The 22,362-nt window shown below is 34.9% G+C and overlaps 5 protein-coding genes across 5 annotated transcripts; 2 read left to right on the forward strand and 3 right to left on the reverse strand.

The window, feature by feature from the left end:
* The first annotated feature begins 843 nt into the window (after nt 1-843).
* LOC121986568 (transcription factor MYB48-like) lies at nt 844-2,040 on the forward strand. The gene is made up of 3 exons (XM_042540532.1): nt 844-1,111; nt 1,218-1,347; nt 1,434-2,040. Exons 1-3 carry the CDS (start codon nt 982-984, stop codon nt 1,864-1,866), a joined length of 693 nt encoding a protein of 230 aa, XP_042396466.1. The 5' UTR covers nt 844-981; the 3' UTR covers nt 1,867-2,040.
* Nucleotides 2,041-5,196: 3,156 nt separating this feature from the next.
* LOC121986576 (actin-100-like) lies at nt 5,197-10,233 on the reverse strand. Its single transcript, XM_042540539.1, has 5 exons — nt 10,104-10,233; nt 6,734-6,793; nt 6,246-6,639; nt 5,547-6,160; nt 5,197-5,455 (listed from the first exon to the last, which is right to left on the reverse strand). The coding sequence occupies exons 2-5, from the start codon at nt 6,788-6,790 to the stop codon at nt 5,390-5,392; spliced, it is 1,131 nt and encodes a 376-aa protein (XP_042396473.1). The 5' UTR covers nt 6,791-6,793; nt 10,104-10,233; the 3' UTR covers nt 5,197-5,389.
* Nucleotides 10,234-13,155: 2,922 nt separating this feature from the next.
* Nucleotides 13,156-17,745, reverse strand: LOC121986584 (actin-100-like). Its single transcript, XM_042540547.1, has 5 exons — nt 17,651-17,745; nt 14,710-14,769; nt 14,236-14,617; nt 13,512-14,146; nt 13,156-13,418 (listed from the first exon to the last, which is right to left on the reverse strand). The coding sequence occupies exons 2-5, from the start codon at nt 14,764-14,766 to the stop codon at nt 13,353-13,355; spliced, it is 1,140 nt and encodes a 379-aa protein (XP_042396481.1). The 5' UTR covers nt 14,767-14,769; nt 17,651-17,745; the 3' UTR covers nt 13,156-13,352.
* Nucleotides 17,746-18,834: 1,089 nt separating this feature from the next.
* LOC122043908 (protein SODIUM POTASSIUM ROOT DEFECTIVE 1-like) lies at nt 18,835-19,634 on the forward strand. Its single transcript, XM_042604474.1, has 3 exons — nt 18,835-19,112; nt 19,208-19,283; nt 19,486-19,634. Exons 1-3 carry the CDS (start codon nt 18,903-18,905, stop codon nt 19,632-19,634), a joined length of 435 nt encoding a protein of 144 aa, XP_042460408.1. The 5' UTR covers nt 18,835-18,902.
* A 113-nt stretch (nt 19,635-19,747) lies between these two features.
* LOC121986591 (60S ribosomal protein L35-4-like) lies at nt 19,748-21,607 on the reverse strand. The gene is made up of 4 exons (XM_042540554.1): nt 21,469-21,607; nt 21,255-21,390; nt 20,997-21,153; nt 19,748-20,021 (listed from the first exon to the last, which is right to left on the reverse strand). The coding sequence occupies exons 1-4, from the start codon at nt 21,470-21,472 to the stop codon at nt 19,944-19,946; spliced, it is 375 nt and encodes a 124-aa protein (XP_042396488.1). The 5' UTR covers nt 21,473-21,607; the 3' UTR covers nt 19,748-19,943.
* Nucleotides 21,608-22,362: the final 755 nt, after the last annotated feature.

Raw genomic sequence — 22,362 nt, forward strand, 5'->3', positions numbered from 1 at the left:
CTGACTCGAGTTGCATTATCCGCCTTAATCATTCTGTTTGTCTAGTCCTAAGAATTTTTTTCTTCTCAATTTGATCACTAACTCGATCTCATTGATCAAGCAACTTTCTTATTGAATTTAATTATCTAATTGATAGGCATGATCACACTGAATCAACTTAACTCATCCCCTCGACCTTTACTTATCCTATCTATGCTATTTAATCGACCATCCTACTTGATTCGTCTCGCCTAGTCGCCTAACTCAATATACTTATATTTCAATAAAAATAGAATAAGAATTTTTTTAAAAAAATAAACAAACAAATTGAAATTATCTTTCTATTTAAAATCTTGGAACATCAGCCTCGAATCTCGATGCGCATTCGTCACAACCCAAAACCCCCCACGCAACACCTTTATACCGATAAAGCACTTTGCCATCGACATCACTGATCAGACTTTGCCACACATATAGCGAGCACAATGTTGAAGGTGATTTCCTATCAAGAATCCATTCCTCCTTTTCACCCATTTGGATTCCATTTTACCAATCATTTTATATATATATATATACACAAAAAAAAATAGTAAATTAACAATGGTTAAGAGATTTCACATATTCCTTCACTTTTGCTTCTTAATATTCACCATGAAGACAAAAATGTGACGACCATAAATGCTTCTTCCTACTGTAGGTTTTTTTTAAAAAAGAAAAAAAGGTGTTTTTATTAATTAATTGAAATGAGGAAGAATGGAGGTCCGTGGCACGTGACAAGCCCATGCCAACATACCTCAGGTGACGTCACCAGGCAGGGCTGTTCTACTACCTATAAATGGGCCTCGTCGCGCCACAAAGATCGGCAAACTATTTACGCTCTAAAAGCTCGCAGCTCTTTCAGAAGAAGAGATCGAAGTCAGAGAGGTCGGCGGCGGCGGCGATAGAGGAAGAAGAGGCGGAAGAGATTGAGCCAGCAGCCGGAGGGCGGCGATATATATATAGATGGCGATGGCGATGGCGGTGGCGGTGGCGATGCGAAAGGGCCCTTGGACGGAGCAAGAAGACCAACAACTGGTATGCTTTGTGGGGTTATTCGGTGACCGTCGTTGGGATTTCATAGCCCAAGTCTCAGGTTTGAGGGGGGGAGAGTAGGTAGGATTATGCAACGGCGGCCATCGCCGGCCGGCCACCCGCCCAACTTGTGACATAACCGTTTTTAGACTCGTTGCGTGTTTTAGGTCTCAACAGGACCGGAAAGAGCTGTCGCCTGCGATGGGTCAACTACCTCCACCCCGGCCTCAAGCGCGGCCGCATCACGCCCCAGGAGGAGCGCCTCATCGTCGAACTCCACTCCCGATGGGGCAACAGGTTTGAAGGCTCTGTTCCACTCCAAAAAGTTTAAGCTAAAATGGAAGAAGATGTATATGATACTCTGTTTTGCTGAATTTTTTCAGGTGGTCTCGGATCGCGCGCAAGCTCCCCGGCCGCACGGATAACGAAATCAAGAACTATTGGAGAACGCACACGAGGAAGAAAGCCCAAGAGCGGAAAAAGAAGGCGGCGATTTCTCTGTCTTCCTCCACATCCTCCTCCTCCTCCTCCTCCTCCTCCTCCTCGTCATCCGGAATCACCGCCGATCATCTTCCGGCTGCGGCGGCTCAGACTTATGATGAGATCGTTCGTGAGCCGATGAACGGGAGTACCAGCGTCGTCGCTGATTGCGACAACATTATCGCGACGATTGATGACGAAGCTTTCGAGTATTGCGACTTGGCGGATCAAATTTGGGGCGACGACACTTTGTCGTCCGCCACGATCGCCGGACTGGGACTCGAGGACTACTCGCCGACGACGTGGGACTCCTACTGTTTGTGTCCTCTGTGGTAGATGGACGATGAAGGTTTGCACTTTTGAGTTAAGGAGGGAAGAAGAACACACCATCGAAGGTCCAGGTTTCTGCTGTAACAGCTCGAATTCATGCATGCTTAATATGGATCCATCCCTGTAAATTAAATCTCTGTGTAATACAGATTACATGGTTGTGAGGCTTTTCTTCAGAAATTCTGCATGCAATTCTTCTTAATTACTGATTTTTTTTTCTCAGGAAATTTCCAATCAAAGTTAAATTCGAATATTTGAGAAAAAAACATGGGATTCTAAAAGCTGATGATGAATCTTATCTTAATCGAGAAGGTAACCGATCCAGTTCTACATATTTTTTCACCGGCAAAGCTTGTGTCTCATCCTCCAACGTTCCAGATTGTTCACCCTGCTAGATAAAATCATCCTGTATTACGTTGGTAAAAGACGACTACGCTCATCCTCAGCGTCACTGTTAATCCGTCCCAGGATCAACACAAAGGAAGCAATCCTTTGGAATAATAATTAGTGTATGAAAGAGGCAATAGTCTGGGGGCTGAATCTCGCTTGGCCTTTGACACTGTGGAGGGATCATCATTCAAAAGCAAAGTGGCATTTATTAGCTTTTCTGGTGCTTTTAGTTGGAAACAAATTTGGATTAACTAGAGATTTAGATAGAATTAGAGAGTAATTAAGTAATTACTTTGCTTTATCTGTGAGTTGGGATAATGTAAAATAACAAAGGTGATAGGGCAATGGAAATATGATGATAAGAAGGTGCTGTGAGTCCACTTGATCCTCTTCGCTTTTTGAATGATTATTTTTATGTTGCCAATTATTTAGGTGTGTGGTTAGTGCTCCACTTATGATGCGATTAGGCCTTAATTATGAAGATTGCTTTTAAAAGTGTTTTAGTGCCGCAAATTAAAGCATGATAGAGAATTCCAACAAAGCATGTAGGATTAATATATAATGACTTGTAGATTGGAGTTTTGAGTGGATTTTTTTGAATCCTTTGCTTATCAATAATTATTTTTTTGTGTTAAATTAGTTTTGCCAAGTGTTGGTGGTGCAACAGGCAAATGGGTTTAAAAGGAAAGGCCAATAAGGAGATTCATTCATGTGCAATCAATTTCTAATATTCACATGATGTAAGACTTTGACGGTAGATCATGAGAATAAATCCAATAAATTAGATATTGGATCATTTTTACGGTTTTTTTCCCAATAAATTAGTTATAGATAAGTAATGGGTGAGAACTTTATGTTGCAACTCGGCACTAGAACTTGCATGGGCTAAAGTCCACTAGAGAGAGCCACGTCAAAATAACATACAAGATTTTTTTTCTTTGTTGGGGATAGAAGAAGCTAGAAACAAATGTGAATGTTTGATATGAGGAATGAGAAAATTGAAAAGTTAATGAATGATCCATCCATTAGTCAATAAAAATATATATCATGATAAGATAGATCAATCAACTAGAGATAGTAAGAAAAGAGTTCCGAGTCTCTGGAACACACGAGAAATAATCCTTTTAAAAAGATTGCTAAGGTCGACAACATAAAGAGAAACTTAGGCTATGGGAAATGATTATTGATGTAATATTTAGACAGTTTTGTTTGAATTAGGTCACAAATTATAATCTTCTAACCATTGTGTTCTACTTGTTATAGTAGGTTAATCTATGAGAAAAATACTAACATAAAAAAGATTAAAAGTGTTTACTTCAGTTATGCTTGTAAATTTTCTTCCACTATGAACTGTATACTTGGTTTGCTCGACCCAAGTAGATCGCCTCAACATATTTAGGGGGCGTTTGATTTAGGAGAATAGAAGTGGGGAATGAAAATGAGAATCATTAATTGTCATTGTTAATGTTTAGATTATAAGAATAGGAATACAAATAAAGGAATGATTCCTTGAAATTGGATAATAACTCATTCTCATATGCCTCCTCTTCAATGAGCCATTACCCTATTTTCATCAATCAAAATATTTCCTTATTTCAAAAATACCCTTAACCTAAAACTAAATTTTTTTCCCTTAATATCAAATATCAAAATATATTTATTTATTTTTTCTTTCATATCACTTCTCTCTCCTTGCTCTCTCTCATCATATTTTCTCTCTCATCATTTTATCTCTCCTCAATCTTTTCCATCGCACTCTCTTCCTTCTTTTTTTCTCATCATACTTTCTCTCTCCTTAATCTCTCCCATCACACTCTCTTTTCTTCTCATCACACTTTCTCTCTCCTCAATATCTATTGTCACACTCCCTCTTTTTTTTCCTCAACACACTTTCTCTCTCATCATACTTTCTCTCTCCTCAATCTTTTCCATCGCACTCTCTTCTTTCTTTTTTTCTCATCATATTTTCTCTCTCATCATACTTTCTCTCTTCTCAATCTCTCCCATCACACTCTCTTTTCTCTTTTTTCTCATCACACTTTCACTCTCATCACATTTTCTCTCTCCTCAATCTATGTTGTCACACTCCATCCTTTTTTTTTCCTCAACACACTTTCTCTCTCATCATACTTTCTCCCTCATCATATTTTCTCTCTCCTCAATCTCTCCCATCACACTCACTGTTTTTTTTCATCACACTTTCTCTCTCATCATACTTTCTCTTTTCTCAATCTCTCTCATCACATTCTCTCTCCTCATTTTTTTCTCATTACATTTTCTCTCTCTTTATCCTCTCCCATCATATTTTCTCTCTCATTTTCTCTCATCACACTTTCTCTCTCTTCATACTTTCTTTCTCTTCATTCTTTCTGATCATGATCATTCTCTTTCACCATATTTTTCTCTCACATTCATCTTTCTCTCACATATAATTTTTTCTCTTATATTCTTTTAAGGGTAAAAAAAAATTTTTTGATTTATTTCGATAGAAAATATACAATTAACCAAACATTACTTTTAAAAGTGATATCCATGCTCATACTCATTCCCATTCCACAATATAATGATTCCCACTCCGATTCCTATTCTTAGGAAAGAACCAAACGCCCCCTTAATTTGTCTTGCTCGAGTCCATTGATGTCATCTATTAGATTGCTTAGATTTGTGAATTGATCGAACAATTCAACTCACATTCAGCCACTCAGATTGATTGACTTGGTTTGTCAGCCTGGACTGAATAGTAGAACAGCATTTACAAAGTGTGATCATTTTTATTTTCCCTAGCAATACATGTAGTTAAAAGGCCTCTAAACAACAAATGATTTGCGTGTCTAATAAAGAAAATATTTGCAGAAACCTTAAATTCCTGCCGTAGACAAAAAACGACATGCATAACTAGAGTTGGTAATTTAGACCAATTCATCTGGGGAAGTAACTCAACATACCTGATAAACCATCTTCAAACCTGATAAAGGCAACTATATCGAAACCAGATAACAAACTTGTTTGAGTGCTAAAAATCTCACAAGGACACATGTAAATATCGGGGTAGGCCCCCAAACCAAGCATCAAAATTCCAAGAAAACCAAGTACTAGATAGTCCATGACACAAACTCCGCAAAGATGCAGGTAATGGAGCTTAGAAGCACTTCCGGTGGACAATAGCTGGACCAGATTCTTCGTACTCTCCCTTAGTAATCCACATCTGCAGAGTTTAGAAAATGTTGTTTGCTAATCGCTGAATATAAACAGACAAAACCAGTATCGATAGTAAAACAAGATGCAGAAAACATCACCTGTTGGAAAGTGCTGAGGGATGCAAGGATGGAACCACCGATCCAAACACTGTATTTTCTCTCAGGCGGAGCAACCACCTTAATCTTCATGCTGCTTGGTGCGAGTGAAGTGATCTCCTTACTCATACGATCAGCAATACCAGGAAACATAGTAGATCCACCACTGAGCACAATATTTCCATACAGATCTTTCCTGATATCCACATCACACTTCATGATGGAGTTGTACGTTGTCTCATGAATACCAGCAGCTTCCATGCCGATTAAGGCTGGCTGGAAGAGGACCTCTGGGCATCTGAATCTCTCAGCACCGATGGTGATAACCTGCCCATCAGGAAGTTCATAGCTTTTCTCAACAGAGGAGCTGGTCTTGGCAGTCTCCAGCTCCTGCTCGTAGTCAAGAGCAATATAGGCAAGCTTCTCCTTGATGTCCCTTACAATTTCTCGCTCAGCAGTGGTGGTGAATGAATAACCTCTCTCGGTAAGGATCTTCATCAGGCAATCTGTGAGATCACGACCGGCAAGATCCAATCGAAGAATAGCATGAGGTAGAGCATATCCTTCATAGATGGGCACAGTGTGGCTCACACCATCACCAGAATCGAGCACAATACCTGAGAATATTTATCATAGGAATGTAGGCATCATAGGCTTGTTGAAAAGAGCACTACCAACGACTAACAATGATAATACACTAACCAGTTGTACGACCACTGGCATAGAGTGAAAGAACGGCCTGAATAGCAACATACATAGCAGGTACGTTAAAAGTTTCAAACATAATCTGAGTCATCTTTTCTCTGTTTGCCTTTGGATTAAGAGGGGCTTCCGTTAGCAATATAGGATGCTCCTCAGGAGCAACACGAAGCTCATTATAGAATGTATGGTGCCAGATCTTCTCCATATCGTCCCAATTGCTGACAATTCCATGCTCAATAGGATACTTCAATGTAAGAATACCTCTCTTAGACTGTGCTTCATCACCAACATAAGCATCCTTTTGGCCCATGCCAACCATAACACCTGTGTGGCGAGGTCGGCCTACAATACTTGGGAAGACTGCTCTAGGTGCATCATCACCAGCAAATCCAGCCTTTTGACATACAGTAGAGTCATCATGATTATAAATCAAATAGTAAAGCATATAAAAGAGAAGAATGTTCATTATACAATTGTCAAAAGCTAACCTTGACCATTCCAGTCCCATTGTCACAAACAAGAGGCTGGATATCTTCGTCGGCCATTTCCTATATATTTGAGGGAACAAGTAAGAAAGGGCTAAAGAGAATAGTAGTAAACTGACATAACTTAAATTTTTAACTTAATTTCGAATAGCTGTTTATGCTCAGAAGTTGCCAAAATCCCCAAAAAAAATTATAAGACAAAGAAAGAATGATGTGTTCACTTGCAGATATACCAGTAGAGTAAAATGGCACAATTGCCAACACCCACAAGCTGTTAATTTACATGCATAGCAGTATAAATCTGTATATTTACATCAAGCTCACAATCTCTCAACTACAAGCAGTCCATATACCAAAATAACACAGAAAAAGGCATCACTACTATCACATATAAAAGAAAAGGCGTTGATTATTTAAGAAGTAACACTTCACATAATTATAACCCTTGAAAATACCAACAACACAGAAATATGATGCCTATCACTCTCCTTCTGTCTTTTGATTTATTTGGGAATAGTCTAGCCAATACACACCCCAAAAATGTTACAGGACCAACAGAAACTTGTTAAAATGCTGCAAACAGAAGTAGGCAATTTGAATTGCCAATAATGAAAAAGTATGAACAGCTAATATGGAATTCAAATTTGAAAGACGCAACAACAACAATAACTCACAAGAACAAATAAAGTATACAGATATAATATTGATATGGAAGAAAATTTAAGATAATATAAAAACAATAAAATCAACAGAATAAAATAACATGGGAAGATATATAATAGAACTGAATTCTAAAAAAAGAGGAAAAAAGGCACATTTGAGAGAAATTCACTTTCAGAACAAACTGGTTTTGTAAGTTTTTAAAGCAGAATCACAAAGATAAAGGGGTGAAATATTTCCTAAAATCTTCACAGAAACATAAGAAACATATATTGATCAGTCCCAACCAAAATCTTCACTAAGGCATTCTAATGACACTTTGTGAGCAGAGCCATAAAGTTGGTAAGTATTTGCACAATGATATTTTTCATGCTTTAAATATGTTAAATTATCACTATAATCCCAAAATAAAACCATGAAACAAACTACAGCCACCTAGATATTTCAGGAAAACAATGATATTTAAACTCAGAATTTTGAGATGCCCCGCAAAGTTGTAATATAATAAAGCTATATAAACTAAAGAAAAGAATTATCATTTCATCCCTTGGTGAACTCATTGCATATCAACTAAAACAAACAACTGAAGAAATATAGTATTGAATTTAATGGAAAACTTGATAAAATTCTCCAAGGTCAAAACTGTAAAGAGGAACTAGTCAAAAAACATCACAAATTGTCCAAAATTCAATGTTTAATGAATAAATAATCTCCATCAATAAGTCAGAAAATAAAAACAAGAAAAGCCATATTCTGAACAACCAATTCTATACAAACATTATCCAGTTATGTGTCAAGATGAATAGTGGCTTTGTTACTCAAAAAAGGGAAGACTTTACTTCTAAAGGGGAATTATAACTTAATAGAATTGAACACCATCAGAATGAAACATGGACAGAATTCTAAACCATCCCCAAAGTCATTCAATTCAAACCATCAGTTTAAGTGAGCAACAGAAGGTCAGATCCTAGAAAGCACCATCAGAATAAAAATGGACAGAATTCAAATTAAAGCAGTAATATTAAAAAGAAGAAGAATATAATTTAAAGAAGTACGTAAACATTTTTCATTATTGTTCCAGAAGTTACTTAAGACTGAGTGCTAATATCATCTACAATATCTAAAGATTTTAGAATGATCTAGTTCTTATTGATCTAGGAGAAATTACTTGAATAGGGCCCTTGACATTTGGAAATATCCAAATTAGACCCCTATATTTTAAAATGCCCAATTTAGGTCCTTTCCAATTTTCTAGACAAACAACCCTCCATTGTGAAAAAAAACAACTTACATGATTGAAAAAAAAATTGGGAAATCATTTTCAAAAATAAGAGACAAATGCTCATTTAGCTTTAAAAGTAGATTTGAAAAGGAAAAAACTAATTGATTTCAGTGAGTCAAGTTGATTGGTGAAACACAGAGAGAAGATCTCGACTAGCTTATCTAGTAAAGGCTTTAGAAATTATTGTTATGGTTTTAGGTTTCAAACTCACCTTCATAAAAAAATGATAGCTTGATGACTTCTATATATGTTATATAAAAAAATTTTGATAGACAGAATTAATTGATTTTTTTATAAAAAGAAAAAAAAAATACTTATATTAATTTAATCGATATGTCCTTTCTTTCTTTAAAAAATAATTTAATTTCCAAATTTCAGTCATTCAAGTTGTTGGCACCAACAAGCTTGACAAAATTAAATTAATTAAAATTTCTATTCATTAAATAAAAAATACCCATAAAATTGAATTGGAATTTACCTAGCATCATCCATTTGAATGCCAATGAGATAATACATCAATGAGGGAGATTAGTTCAAGTTAAACAAATTCTTTTCTGCATAGATAAGGAAGCGTGAACCCATCTCATGTTTTTTTTTTTTCAAAATGGAAGAACAGCCTATTGAAAAAAAAACAAATAGACATGGATTCAACGCATTTTGCAAAATATTTTTATCGATCAATTTCATAAAATGAGAAACCATCTTATTTTTTTGGAAATAATCCAATGTTTACAAGTAACAAAGGGACGCAAAAGGTATTTAATTTAATATTTATTTTTATAAGGACAAAAAAGAAAAATAATTTAATTTATCTATTTTAAGTCGGTAAAGATATTTCACTAAACAGCTTGACCAATTAAAATCACTTAATTTTTTTCTAAAAAATAGATTTTCTTTATATAAAAAAAAACTTTATAGTCATTTACTTCTTATTTAAAAAAGAATTTAGGCTCAAACTGTTTCGCGAAACAGCTTAATTCAGAAGAATGAAGTTGGTGAAATAATGGAGGATAATTTGATTCGGAAAAATGACAGCAGGCATTTTTGGAGTATAGAAGCCCGAATTGGGCACAACCCAATATCAACGGCCTTGGGTAAATGATCTTAATGTATACGAATCAAGGAATAAGATAGAAAAATCAACCTAACTGGAAAACTAGCAAGAAAAAATAAAGAAAAACAGAACTTTCAAGTTTCGACAGTCAAAACACTGCAGATCGCTTTGGATTCATTCTATCTGAGCAAAAAAAGTTGTAAATCAGCCAATAGGTCAGACTATTGCCTCTATTCATCACACATACTCAGATTCACCGACCCAAGCATGTAGTTCCCAGATCCAAGCGACGCGAGGAGCAAACAAGCAAAGTCAACAAAAAAAAATTCAAAGAATAGTAGATCGAGAACAACAAGATGCATAGATGGAAAGCTAACCTAATCGAGGAAGGCGATCTGGGCGAGATTTGACGTGCTGAAGGGATCCGGATGCCGCCTTAGAGCAAGAGAGGGGGAGCTGTCTTTGCTAGTTGCTACAGCCAAGAAATGGTAGTGGTCAGAAATCTCGTTTTATATTTTGGGAAGAGACCGGACATGACTATTTAGGCCGTTGATGGACCGGGCTTGTCCGCTCCGGCCCATATTAAAAAATAATGGCTAATTTGAAATAGATAAAAGAAATATCCAAAATATTATACAATTGCTTTTTAGTGTTTTATCATAAATCAAAAGATTGAAACGATTTTTTTCGTTTTATTAATTCATTTGTAAATATATTTTTTTATAGTGATATTTCAAGGCTATACTCTTATAGTTCGGATTCTCTGTCCCCATTTCTCTCTGTCCCCGTGCTTCATTGTCGATCGGACGGATCAGATTAAATCTCAAGACATCATTGCACATCACGAGGATACTGGACATATTTTAAAGATATCATGATGCCTTGAGATTTAATCTGATCCGTCCGATCGACAATGAGACACGGGGACAGAGAAAAATGAGGACAGAGGATTCGAACTAATACTTTTAAGCCTAATAAAATTGTATAGTATAAAATATCAATCTAACTAATCTATAGTTGATTTTTCATAATACATTCATATTATACCAGTTATATTGTTGTGACTTGCATCTCTTTCCATTTCTATTGTTGAATTTTTATTTTGCCTTTTATTACTTACAATCTCGCTTCTTTGATTGTCCTCGACTTTATTATGTTTTCCTTCCACAATAGTAGCTCAATACTTCCATATCTCATCTTCTTCTAGTCTTATAATTTGTATTCGTCCTTTTTTAAAAATCCTTCTAACATCACTTAGATTCTACCTTACACTATCTTACAATGTTAGGGTTGCATCGGCTATAACCTCCTCTATCTTTACTTAAAAATCCTTCGTAAATTTGCTTTACGTCATATCTTGTGTGGGTGTGTGTGAAGTTTCTTATTAACACTTTCATTTAGGATGATTAAATTTAATGATAAATATCTTTAAAATGTCTATTTTAAAAAAAAAACTTTTTAAAGATAGTTGTTACTTAAGGTCATCTCCAATTCATCACCAAAACATCAAATTTAATGTCAAATTAGCACCAAAAGACTCTAACACATACACCAAATTCCACACCAAATATGGTGTGGTGAATAGTGCAACACCATGTTTGATGATGAACTATTCATATCACCATATTTGATGTGGGAGAGAGTTTTTATTTTTTTTAATTTTATTATATAATTAATAAAATTAAATGTAATTAATTTGTAATTATTATTTTCTTTGTCTTTACTTATAGGATATTTAAATGTAATTATTATTTATTATGAATTTAAATTAAGTGTATTTAATAGCATATTTAAATTTTATTATGTATAATTGTAAATATTTAATTAATTAAAATTATTATTTTAAATTTATTTAATATATTTTAATTATAATTACATTTACAAATTATCACTAATTTAATGAAGTATTAATTGTCAATATAATAATTATCATATAAACAAATGAATAAGAATAATAGAATATTCTAAAGAATATTCCTTTTTGGTGTGATATGGTGTGGATGGGTTGAAGCATGTTTGGTGCTGAAATTACACCATTTTAGTGTGAAAATTACATCAAATTTAGTGTTATGGGTTGGAGATGGTCTTAGGGCATCTCCAACTCATCACCAAAACATCAAATTTGGTGTAAATTTAACACCAAATTACTCCAACCCATACACCAAATCTCACCTGAAATATAGTGATGTGAATAGTGCAACACCAACCATATATGGTGATGGAGAGATTTTTTTTTAAAATTTTTATTATATTATTATAAAATCAAATGTAATTAATTAATAATTATTATTTTCTTTATCTTTATTTATATTATAATTAAATATAATTATTATTTATTATAAATTTAAATTAAGTGTATTTAATAGTATATTTAAATTTTATTATGTATATTTGTAAATATTTAATTTATCAAAATTATTATTTTAATTTTATTTAATATATTTTAATTATAATTGTGTGATATATATATATATATTATAGTTGGATACTGAATTTTAAAAAAATTTAAAATATCATATATTAAGAAGCATTAATTTTAAATATAATAATTATCATATAAAAAAATTAATAAGAATAATAGAATATTCTAAAGAATATTCCTTTTTGGTATGATATGGTGTGAATGAGTTGGAGTTGAAATAATATATCTCTCTCCTCAATCTTTCATTTTTTTTCATCATACTTTTTCTCTTTTCATTTTTTTCCATCACTCTTTTTCTCTCAACATATTTTCTCTCTTATCATACTTCTTCTTTTCTCAATCTATACATTATCTCCTCATTTTCTCTCATCATACTTTTCCTCTTCATTTTTTCCATCACAATTTCTTTCTCATCACACTTTCTTTCTCATCATTCTCTTTCATCATATGTTTCTCTCACGTTCAACTTTTACTCCCATCTAATTTTTTCTCTTATTTTCTTCTAACCGTAAAAAAAGAAAATTTAGGTTTATTCCGATTGAAAATATTCAACTAACCAAATATTATTTTTAAGAATAATATCTCCCAATAAAACTAATGGCCTAAATTATTTAAAAAACCCTATAAAGTTTGACATTATTATTAATGTCAACTAAGGTATGATTATTATATACAGAATCACCAACAGTTCGAGTGAGAAATTATTAAATTTAATTTCTCAATTGGTGGAGTTTACCTATTAATTTAATAACACAACCGATAGTATCAAATTGGTAAAAACCCGAAAAAATCTAATTAAAGTATTCACAAGTTTAGGTTATTAAATGAGGATTTACACCTATAGAACTCCTTAAATCATTTTGTTATTAATGATAGACTAACAAATCTATACGCCACCCATGGCAAAAAAACACCCGACGGAAGATCCGTCTAATGCATTTTTGAAGGATCTTCGAATTTATAAGCTGAGACGAGACGATGTCATTTCTGCTACACAGATTCTGTTTAATTGTGTCATCGATTGCTTCTGTTTATTTTACTATAAAATCTCGATAAAACAAGAACACTTGCATGAATCTGATTTTATATTCCTAAGGATTAGAATATTCCATAAGGCCCCAAACCAAGGCATTAAAATTTCAAGAAAACCTCGTATCAGATAGTCCTTGACAAACTCCACAAAGATGCAGCGAGGTAATGGAGCTTAGAAGCACTTCCGGTGGACAATAGCTGGACCAGATTCTTCGTACTCTTTCTTGGGAATCCACATCTACAGAATTTAGATAATGTTGTTTGCTAATCGCTGAATATAAACAGACGAAACCAGTATTGATAGTAGAAAGAAGATATAGAAAAAGATCACCTGCTCGAAAATGCTAAGGGATGCAATGATGGAACCGCCGATCCAAACACTGTTTTTTCGCCCAGGCGGAGCAACCACCTTAATCTTCATGCTGCTTGGTGCGAGTGCAGTGATCTCCTTACTCATACGATCGGCAATACCAGGGAACATAGTGGATCCACCGCTGAGCACGATATTTCCATACAGATCTTTCCTGATATCCACATCACACTTCATGATGGAGTTGTGCGTTGTCTCATGAATACCAGCAGCTTCCATGCCGATTAAGGCTGGCTGGAAGAGGACCTCTGGGCATCTGAATCTCTCAGCACCGATGGTGATAACCTTCCCATCAGGAAGTTCATAGCTTTTGTCCACAGCGGAACTGGTCTTGGCAGTCTCCAGCTCCTGCTCATAATCAAGAGCAACATAGGCAAGCTTCTCCTTGATGTCCCTTACAATTTCTCGCTCAGCAGTGACAATGTCTCGCTCAGCAGTGGTGGTGAATGAATAACCTCTCTGGGTAAGGATCTTCATCAGGCAATCTGTGAGATCACGACCGGCAAGATCCAATCGAAGAAGAGCATGAGGTAGAGCATGTCCTTCACAGACGGGCACAATATGGCTCACACCATCACCAGAATCGAGCACAATACCTGAGAATATTTATTATAGGAATCTAGGCATCATAGGCTAGTTGAAAAGAGTACTGCCAACAAGTAACTAACAATGAGAATGCACTGACCAGTTGTACGACCACTGGCATAGAGTGAAAGAACGGCCGGAATGGCAACATACATAGCAGGTACGTTAAAAGTTTCAAACAAAATCTGAGTCATCTTTTCTCTGTTTGCCTTTGGATTAAGAGGGGCTTCCGTTAGGAATGTAGGATGCTCCTCAGGAGCAACACGAAGCTCATTATAGAATGTATGGTGCCAGATCTTCTCCATATCGTCCCAGTTGCTGACAATTCCATGCTCAATAGGATACTTCAATGTAAGAACACCTCTATTCGAATGTGCTTCATCACCAACATAAGTATCCTTTTGGCCCGTGCCAACCAGGCGAGGTCGGCCAACAATACTTGGGAAGACTGCCCTAGGTGCATCATCACCAGCAAATCCAGCCTTTTGACATAGAGTAAAGTCATCATGATTATAAATCATACTAAAGCATAAAAAAGTGAAGAATGTTCATTATACAATTGTCAAAAACTAACCTTGACCATTCCAGACCCATTGTCACAAACAAGAGGCTGGATTTCCTCGTAGGCCATTTCCTATATATTTGTGGGAACTAGAAGAAAGGACTAAAGAGAATAGCAACATACTAACATAGCTTAAATTTTTAACCTAATTTTTAATAGCTGATTATGCTCAGAAGTTGTCAAAGTCCCCAAAAACAATATAAGACGCATAGAAAGTATTATGGACCCGTTTGCAAATACCAATGGAGTAAGATGGCACAATTGCCACAACCAAACAAAATATAAGACCAATAAGGCATTGATTATTTAAGAAGTAACACTTCACATAATTATAACCCTTGAAAATATCAACAACACAGAAATATGATGCCTATTACTCCCCTTCTGTCTTCTGATTTATTTAGGAATAGTCTAGCCTATACGCACCCCAAAAATGTTACAGGGCCAACAGAAATTTGTGAAAATGCAAGAAACAGAAGTAGTCAATTTGAATTGCCAACCATGAAAGAAGTATAGACAGCTAATATGGAATTCAAGATGGAAAGATGCAACAACGACAATTACTCACAAGAACAAATAAAGTATATGGATATAACATTGATATGGAAGAAATATTAAGATAATATAAAAACAATAAAATAAAATAACATGGAAGATATCTAGTAGAACTGAAATATAAAAGAAAAAAAAAAACACATTATAGAGAACTTTGCTTTCAGAACCATACTGGTTTTGTAAGTTTCCAAAGCATACACTACACTGTAGTGCAACAAAAATAATTAGCAGAATCACAACGATAAAGGGGTGAAATATTTCCTAAAATCTTCACTGAACCGTATATTGATCATTCCAACACAAAATCTTAACTAAGCCATTCTAATTACACTTTTGGGGCATAGCTCATAAAGTTGGTAAGTATTTGCAAAATGATATTTTTCATGCTTCAAATACGTTAAATTATCACTATAATCCCAAAAGACAACCATAAAACAGACTACAACCACCTAGATATTTCAGGGGAAAAAATGATATTGAGATGCCCCCAAAAGTTGTAATTTAATAAAGCCATATAAACTAAAGAAAAGAATTATCATTTCATCCCTTGGTGAACTCATTGCACATGAACTAAAACAAACAACTGAAGAAATATAGTATTGAATTTAATGGAAACAGAAGGTCAGATACTAGAAAAGCACTGTCAGAATAAAATAAAGATAGAATTCAAATTAAAGCAGTAATATTAAACAGAAGAACAATATAATTTAAAGAAGTAGGTAAACATTTTTCATTATTGTCCCAGAAGTTACTTAAGACAGAGTGCTAATATCATCTACAAAATATAAAGATTTTAGAATGCCTAGTTCTTATTGATCTAGGAGCAATTACTTGAATAGTGCCCTTGATATTTTGAAATATCCAAATTGGGCCCCTATATTTAAAAATGCCCAACTAATTAGGTCCTTTCCACTTTTCTAGACAAACAACCGTCCATTGTGAAAACAACATGATTCGTAGTTGATTCCTTTGAATCAAGTTGTTAGGTGAAACAAATTACATGATTGAAAGAAAAATTTGGGAAATCATTTTCAGAAAGAGACAAATGCTCATTTAACATTAAAAGTAGATTTGATTTTTAATTTGAAAAGGCAAAAATAATTGATTTTAATGGGTCAACATGATTGGTGAAACTCAGAGAGAAGAAATCGACTAGCTTAGTCATTAAAGGCTTTAGAAAGTATTGTCATGGTCTTAGGATTGAAACTGACCTTCATAAAAAAATGATAGCTTGATGACTTCTATATATGTTATATAAAAAAAATTGATAGACTGAATTAATCCAATTTTTTATTAAAAAAAAGTACTGATTTTAATTTAATTAATATATCCTTTGATTCCTTTCTTTAAAAAAAACAAAAAAAATAATTTAGTTTCCAAATTTCAGTCATTCAAATTGTTGGCACCAATAAGATTGATAAAATTAAATTAATTAAATTTTCTATTCATTAAATAAAAAATACCCATAAAATTGAATTGGCATTTTCCTCCATTATCCATTTGAATGAAAATGAGATAATACATCAATGAGGGAGATTAGTTCAAGTTAAATAAATTCTTTTGTGTATCCATAAGGAAGCAAGAACCCATCTCATGTTTTTTTTAAAAAAAATGGGAGAACAACCTAATGAAGAAAAAAGAAATAGAACAGGGATTCAACCCATTTTGTAAAATATTTAAATATTTTTATCGATCAATTTCATAAAATGAGAAATCATCTCATTTTTTTGGAAATAATCCAATCTTTACAAGTAACAAAGGGGCGCAAAAGGTATTTAATTTTATAAGGACAAAAAATAAAATTTATCTATTTTAAGTCGATAAAGATATTTCACTAAACAGCTTACTAATTACAATCTATTAATATTAAAAAAAAACTATATAGACATTTACTTCTTATTAAAAAAAACATTTTAGGCTCAAACTGTTTTGCGAAACAGCTTAATTCAGAAGAATGAAGTTGGTGAAACAATGGAGGATAATTTGATTCGGAAAAATGACAGCAGACATTTTTGGAATATAGAAGCCCGAATTGGGCACAACCCAATATCAAGGGCCTTGGGTAGATGATCTTAGTGTATACGAATAAAGGAATACGATAAAAAAATCAACCTAACTCGAAGACTAGCGAGATAAAAAAAAAAACAGAACTTTCAAGTTTCGACAGTGACTCAAAACACCACATATCGATTAGATTCATTCTATCTGACCAAAAAGGTTATGAATCAGCCAACAGGCCACACTATTGCCTCTATTCATCGCACATACTCAGATTCACCAACCCAAGCATGCAGTTCCCAGATTCAAGCGGCGCGGGCAGCAAACAAGCAATGCCAACCCAAAAAAACTAAAAGAATAATAGATCGAGAGCGACAAGACGCGTAGATAGAAAGCTAACCTAATTCAGGAAGGCGATCTGGGTGAGAGAGGGATCCGAATATTCTTGCAAGCGAGAGAGGGCGAACTGCCTTTGCCAGTTGCTATGCAACAGCCAAGAAATGGTAGCGGTCAGCAATCTCGTTTTATAGTCCGGGAAGATACTGGGCATGAGTATTTAGGCCGTTGATGGGCCGGTCTTGTCCAGCCCGGCCAATATTAAAAAATAATTGCTAATTTGAAATAGATCCCAAAAAAAAATCCAAAAATTCTATAATTGAAACGATTTTTTTCAAGGCTATAGCTATACTTTTAAACCTAATAAATTTTTATATTATGAAATATCCATATACAAATCTATACTTGATTTTTCATAATACATACATTTTAGACAAGCTATATTGTTGGGACTTGCCTTACTTTCCATTTCTATTTTTGGATACGTATTTTGCTTTTTATTACTTATAATCTCACAAGATCAATTAATTTGTCTCATATCGCTTATTTGATTCCCCTCAATTTTACTATGTTTCCTTCCATATTCCTTCGATATCTCGTCTTCTTTAATTCTTATAAGATGTCGATTTGTACTCATCCTTTTTAAAATCCTTCTAACATGCCTAGCTTCTACCTTGCATAGGGATAGTAATGGTTCGAGTTTAGACCGAACCTCATATTAAATCAGGACGGATTTAAATTCGTTAATCAGATTTAGAAGTTCAGAATAGGTTAGTTTCAATGAAATAAATATATAATAATAATAAATCGGATTTTAAGCGGGTCAAGACAAGTTAGATTAAAAAATTAGACTAGACAAATCCAAATTCATTTTTTTTTAATAGGATAAATTCTAAAATTGATCGAACCCTCACAAATCCTTCCCGTTATTATCCCTAACCTTCCAGAATCTTACAATGTTATAGCGAAGGTATATATGAGTAGATGAGCTTTCTCTACATGTCGCTGTAAGACAATTAATGTCCTTAATGGTGACTCAAAAGAATAAACTTCAGCTGAGGCAATAATTAAGCAAATGATTTCATTAGCATTTATTGGCAGTTAATACATCTTTTGTCCTGTCTGAGGTGTTGGCACATCCACAGAAAATTTTTTTCAAAAAAAATATAAATTTAATTTTTCTATTACACTCTCAAACTGGAATGTATATATATAATAATGAATAGTATTTAAAAATTTATATAAAATCATTAAATTTTTTTTAAGGTTTAAAATTATTAGAGAATAAAGAAGCATATATAATACAGCTCTGCGTTATGATCTCTCCACAGCTAGCCTTCTTCCAAAGCATGAAGCAGCTCAGCTTCTCCTGCGCATCCTCTGCGTCGTCAGAAGTATGCACAGTCCTGAGACAACGCTCGGCAGTAAGGCCAATCGATCGAGGACCGGAGCCTGCTCCGCTTCATTTGAAATCTGGAGCTGTCTCCGGAGCAACAGCGTCTTCTTCTGCTACTTGCCAAGAACAAGTTAAACTGATGATCTTGATTCTGTTGGTTGTGTATCTAATGATCATGCCTGTTATTATTTTGATCAATATTGAAATTGTGTTGCTGAAATTAAGGTCGTGCATTTGAGGGTGTCTTTGCACTGCAAGGCTTGTGAAAGGGAGATCAGGAAGCACATCTACAAGATGGAAGGTCAGAATTTGTTATTACTATTATTTAAATTACAAATTATTTTATGGGAAGTGAATGGGGGTGAAGAAAGCAATATTACTGTTATTATTACTTAAAAAGTTAATAATTCATTCTTAATCCAGATGAAGAAATGAAAGAAACAAATAACCTTATTTGTTCATTTATTCGTTTCTTATGGACCTTTGTTCGATCAACCTTGCAGGGGTGACTTCATTTGAGGTGGATTTGGCGAAAAAGAAAGTGACTGTGGTCGGAAAACTCACCCCCCTCCAAGTTCTGCGCAATATCTCAAAGGTCAAAAATGCTCAATTTTGGCCTTCACATCCACTCGCACCACTTGAATCTAGTTAAGTTGATCTCAACAATCTGTTCGAGTTCATTTGCTAAAATAAAATAGGTCTAAGCACATCTTAGTCCTACATCTTTACTGTTGGTAGCTTTGGAGTTGAATCCAACATCATTACTTTTTAAAAATAAACCTAAAAAAATGCTGCAATCATGAAAGGTTTTCCACAAACTCAAAAGTAGAATGCCAAATAACAACATTTTAATAGGATGCATAGCTCAAGTACTGAGACCCGATCACTAAATTTTAAAGTCGATAACCAAATTCAGAAGCACATGACAGTATCTTCAATGGTAGAGCAGGAGCATAAGATATTAATTTGCTAAAAGGGCATACTTTCTCTTTGGGAAGTACATCGCCCTTTTCTTCTCACGTTCAGTCTTCAAAGATTCCTGCGTTTGTTGCGACAGAACATCAATAAATTTTCAAGGGGGGAAAATAGTTGTTGTATCAGGAAAATCATGTCTAGTTAACTTCAACAAGAAACCATCACTTGCATGCTATAATACTCGTTAGCCCTTGAAAATGATAGTGACAATATTTACTTCCTTCAAACTTTAGACATCTTGCCAAAGTCTCTCTCGTTCTCATACTTTAAAGTATGAATTTCTACAATTAATGGCAATGTTTACTCCAAACAATTGAATTTTATATAAGCATATTGGGCATCAAAATGTACCATGATGTTGGATTTAGTTCAAGGAGAGAAAATAGAAAGTTGAAATGGTGGAAGTGAAGTGAAAATAAATAGTAAATCATTCACAATTCATTTCAGTCAATTGCTACTAGATTTGGATAGAAATAAAATAGAGAAAATGGATGAAAGCAATTCCCTTCCACTTCTCCATCCTCCCCTTCTGAGTAAACAACATAATTTCATTTATTTTTGCGTCCTCTTATTTACATCCAAGTACCCACAGCATAAGGAAAAACATGCAGGCCAAGAATTCTTTATATCTCTTCCTCATTCCTTCACATTCCACAAGTGATAACTGCTGTTCTCTGACAATTGAAAACATTAATAAAATAAAAATTCTACATATCGTTTCAGGCAGCATGTACAGATGATGTCAATCAAGGAAAATGACATTCAATCCATCGATTCCGGAAAGAAATTAGAACCTCAGGACTAAATCAATGTTCAATGCAAATAAAAAAGTTGGTCCTTTTTAATCATGGTCGCTATCCTCAAACACAGTGTTATTTACGCCCACGATAGATAGCAAATAAGATGAAAACATCAACACAACAACATCCTACCACCAACAACAAACAAAGTATGCAGAGACAAGCTATATGAATGTGTTGGGTAAATATTCCGACGTTAAATCCCTCATCCTGGTTTAGATGGAACATAAATAAGATACCTGATGCTTGGTGAGACGGCGGCGGATGGCTCGTGTCTTCTTGGGCCGGAGATCCAGCGGGAGGAGCTTCTTATTCTTGTAAACCTCCCTCAACGCCGCTTTCTGCTTCTGGGAAATGACAGTAAGCACGCGAGCGATCGACAGCCTAACCACCTTTCTGCCAACTCCATCGCAGATCCAAACTTTCAGAGGGTAATCACAATCATCCAATGCAAAAGTGCAATTTAAAAATAATAATAATAAAAGTCTAGCACTGACATCTTCGAGAGCTTGTTGGGCGCTCCGCCGGTGACCTTAGCAACGCGGAGAAGTGAAAGCTCATTCTTGAGGTCCTTCAATTGGTTCTGGAGTTCCGTCTTGGACTTCCCTCGAAGTTCGTGGACCTTGATCCTCGCTATCACCAAACAAGCAATAGATATTGAATACGAAGAAATCAAGAGAGAAAGTTGTGAATCAACAAAGATCAGCTTACCCATTGCAACCTAGTCGCTTCCTCCTCTTCGACGACCTGCCGCCGCGAACAAAACCTAATCGACGGCGACGAAGTCATATATAACGGATTGGAACCCTAACCCAAGTTCAGTTTAGTTGGGCCGTCACTATTCGGCCCAAATCGGACGGAAAGTAATTTCCTTACTCTCTGCGGTCCCGCGCGAGTCGGCGACGAGCCCGCGAGCGCGAGGTAGCCTCGCACAGTCCGTAATTTTTTTTTTCTCTTTTAAATTTTTTTTCCCTTTCCATTTTCCTTGCCCTCCGATTCTTTTATTTTCTTTTTTCCTTTCTTACCCTTCCCTAAAGATTTTTTTACATTCATTTTCATTTCCATTTCCATCTCTCCGAATAAACATAGCTAATTCATCAGATGATTTTTTTTTTCTCTCCCACGAATTAACATAGTTGATACTGCATAATTATTATTGAGATCAAATTAGTATAAAATATACTATTGGTATATGATGTTTCTTAGATAAAGGAATAAAATATTTTTCTAATTTATTTGTCTGTATTTTGTTTGAAATGATGGATCTGTGCTTCAATCAAATGATATCCTTTTTTAAATTCAAATAATAAATAAATCCACCAGACAATCTGATCCTGTCCGAACCAGAAGTCAGCAGACGCTGGGCACGTGACGCTCCAAGGCTCGCTGATGTAGGTCTCCAACTAGTGTCGAGATGCTCCGGCTATCCTGCACAGAAGTCGAGCCGGGAAGGGGATTCCCAGCGACGACCCTCCGACGCTCAAGTCAGGTAAATCACGATGAACAAGGTGGCTCCAGAAGTCTCAGAGTACATACCCTCCTCTTTTGTCGATGAAACCTGAGGTTCTTTATATAGAGCTGTGAAAGGTTCGGGCACGTGTACCA

The sequence above is a fragment of the Zingiber officinale genome, chromosome 1B (genome assembly GCF_018446385.1).
Source record: "Zingiber officinale cultivar Zhangliang chromosome 1B, Zo_v1.1, whole genome shotgun sequence".
Taxonomy (NCBI): domain Eukaryota; kingdom Viridiplantae; phylum Streptophyta; class Magnoliopsida; order Zingiberales; family Zingiberaceae; genus Zingiber; species Zingiber officinale.

Excerpts from the sequence above, each read along its gene's own strand:
- LOC121986568 (XM_042540532.1), top strand. The coding sequence starts at position 982 with ATGGCGATGGCGATGGCGGTGGCGGTGGCGATGCGAAAGGGCCCTTGG. Across the intron at positions 1,112-1,217 it reads TTTCATAGCCCAAGTCTCAG|GTCTCAACAGGACCGGAAAG; the intron begins GTTTGAGGGGGG and ends TGCGTGTTTTAG. Across the intron at positions 1,348-1,433 it reads CACTCCCGATGGGGCAACAG|GTGGTCTCGGATCGCGCGCA; the intron begins GTTTGAAGGCTC and ends GAATTTTTTCAG.
- LOC121986576 (XM_042540539.1), bottom strand. The coding sequence starts at position 6,790 with ATGGCCGACGAAGATATCCAGCCTCTTGTTTGTGACAATGGGACTGGA. Across the intron at positions 6,640-6,733 it reads ATGGGACTGGAATGGTCAAG|GCTGGATTTGCTGGTGATGA; the intron begins GTTAGCTTTTGA and ends GTATGTCAAAAG. Across the intron at positions 5,456-5,546 it reads CCCTCAGCACTTTCCAACAG|ATGTGGATTACTAAGGGAGA; the intron begins GTGATGTTTTCT and ends TAAACTCTGCAG.
- LOC121986584 (XM_042540547.1), bottom strand. The coding sequence starts at position 14,766 with ATGGCCTACGAGGAAATCCAGCCTCTTGTTTGTGACAATGGGTCTGGA. Across the intron at positions 14,618-14,709 it reads ATGGGTCTGGAATGGTCAAG|GCTGGATTTGCTGGTGATGA; the intron begins GTTAGTTTTTGA and ends CTATGTCAAAAG. Across the intron at positions 14,147-14,235 it reads TGCCAGTGGTCGTACAACTG|GTATTGTGCTCGATTCTGGT; the intron begins GTCAGTGCATTC and ends AAATATTCTCAG.
- LOC121986591 (XM_042540554.1), bottom strand. Across the intron at positions 21,154-21,254 it reads CCCAACAAGCTCTCGAAGAT|AAAGGTGGTTAGGCTGTCGA; the intron begins GTCAGTGCTAGA and ends TGGAGTTGGCAG. Across the intron at positions 20,022-20,996 it reads GCCGTCTCACCAAGCATCAG|GAATCTTTGAAGACTGAACG; the intron begins GTATCTTATTTA and ends CAACAAACGCAG.
- LOC122043908 (XM_042604474.1), top strand. The coding sequence starts at position 18,903 with ATGATCTCTCCACAGCTAGCCTTCTTCCAAAGCATGAAGCAGCTCAGC. Across the intron at positions 19,113-19,207 it reads CTGCTACTTGCCAAGAACAA|GTCGTGCATTTGAGGGTGTC; the intron begins GTTAAACTGATG and ends GCTGAAATTAAG. Across the intron at positions 19,284-19,485 it reads GCACATCTACAAGATGGAAG|GGGTGACTTCATTTGAGGTG; the intron begins GTCAGAATTTGT and ends TCAACCTTGCAG.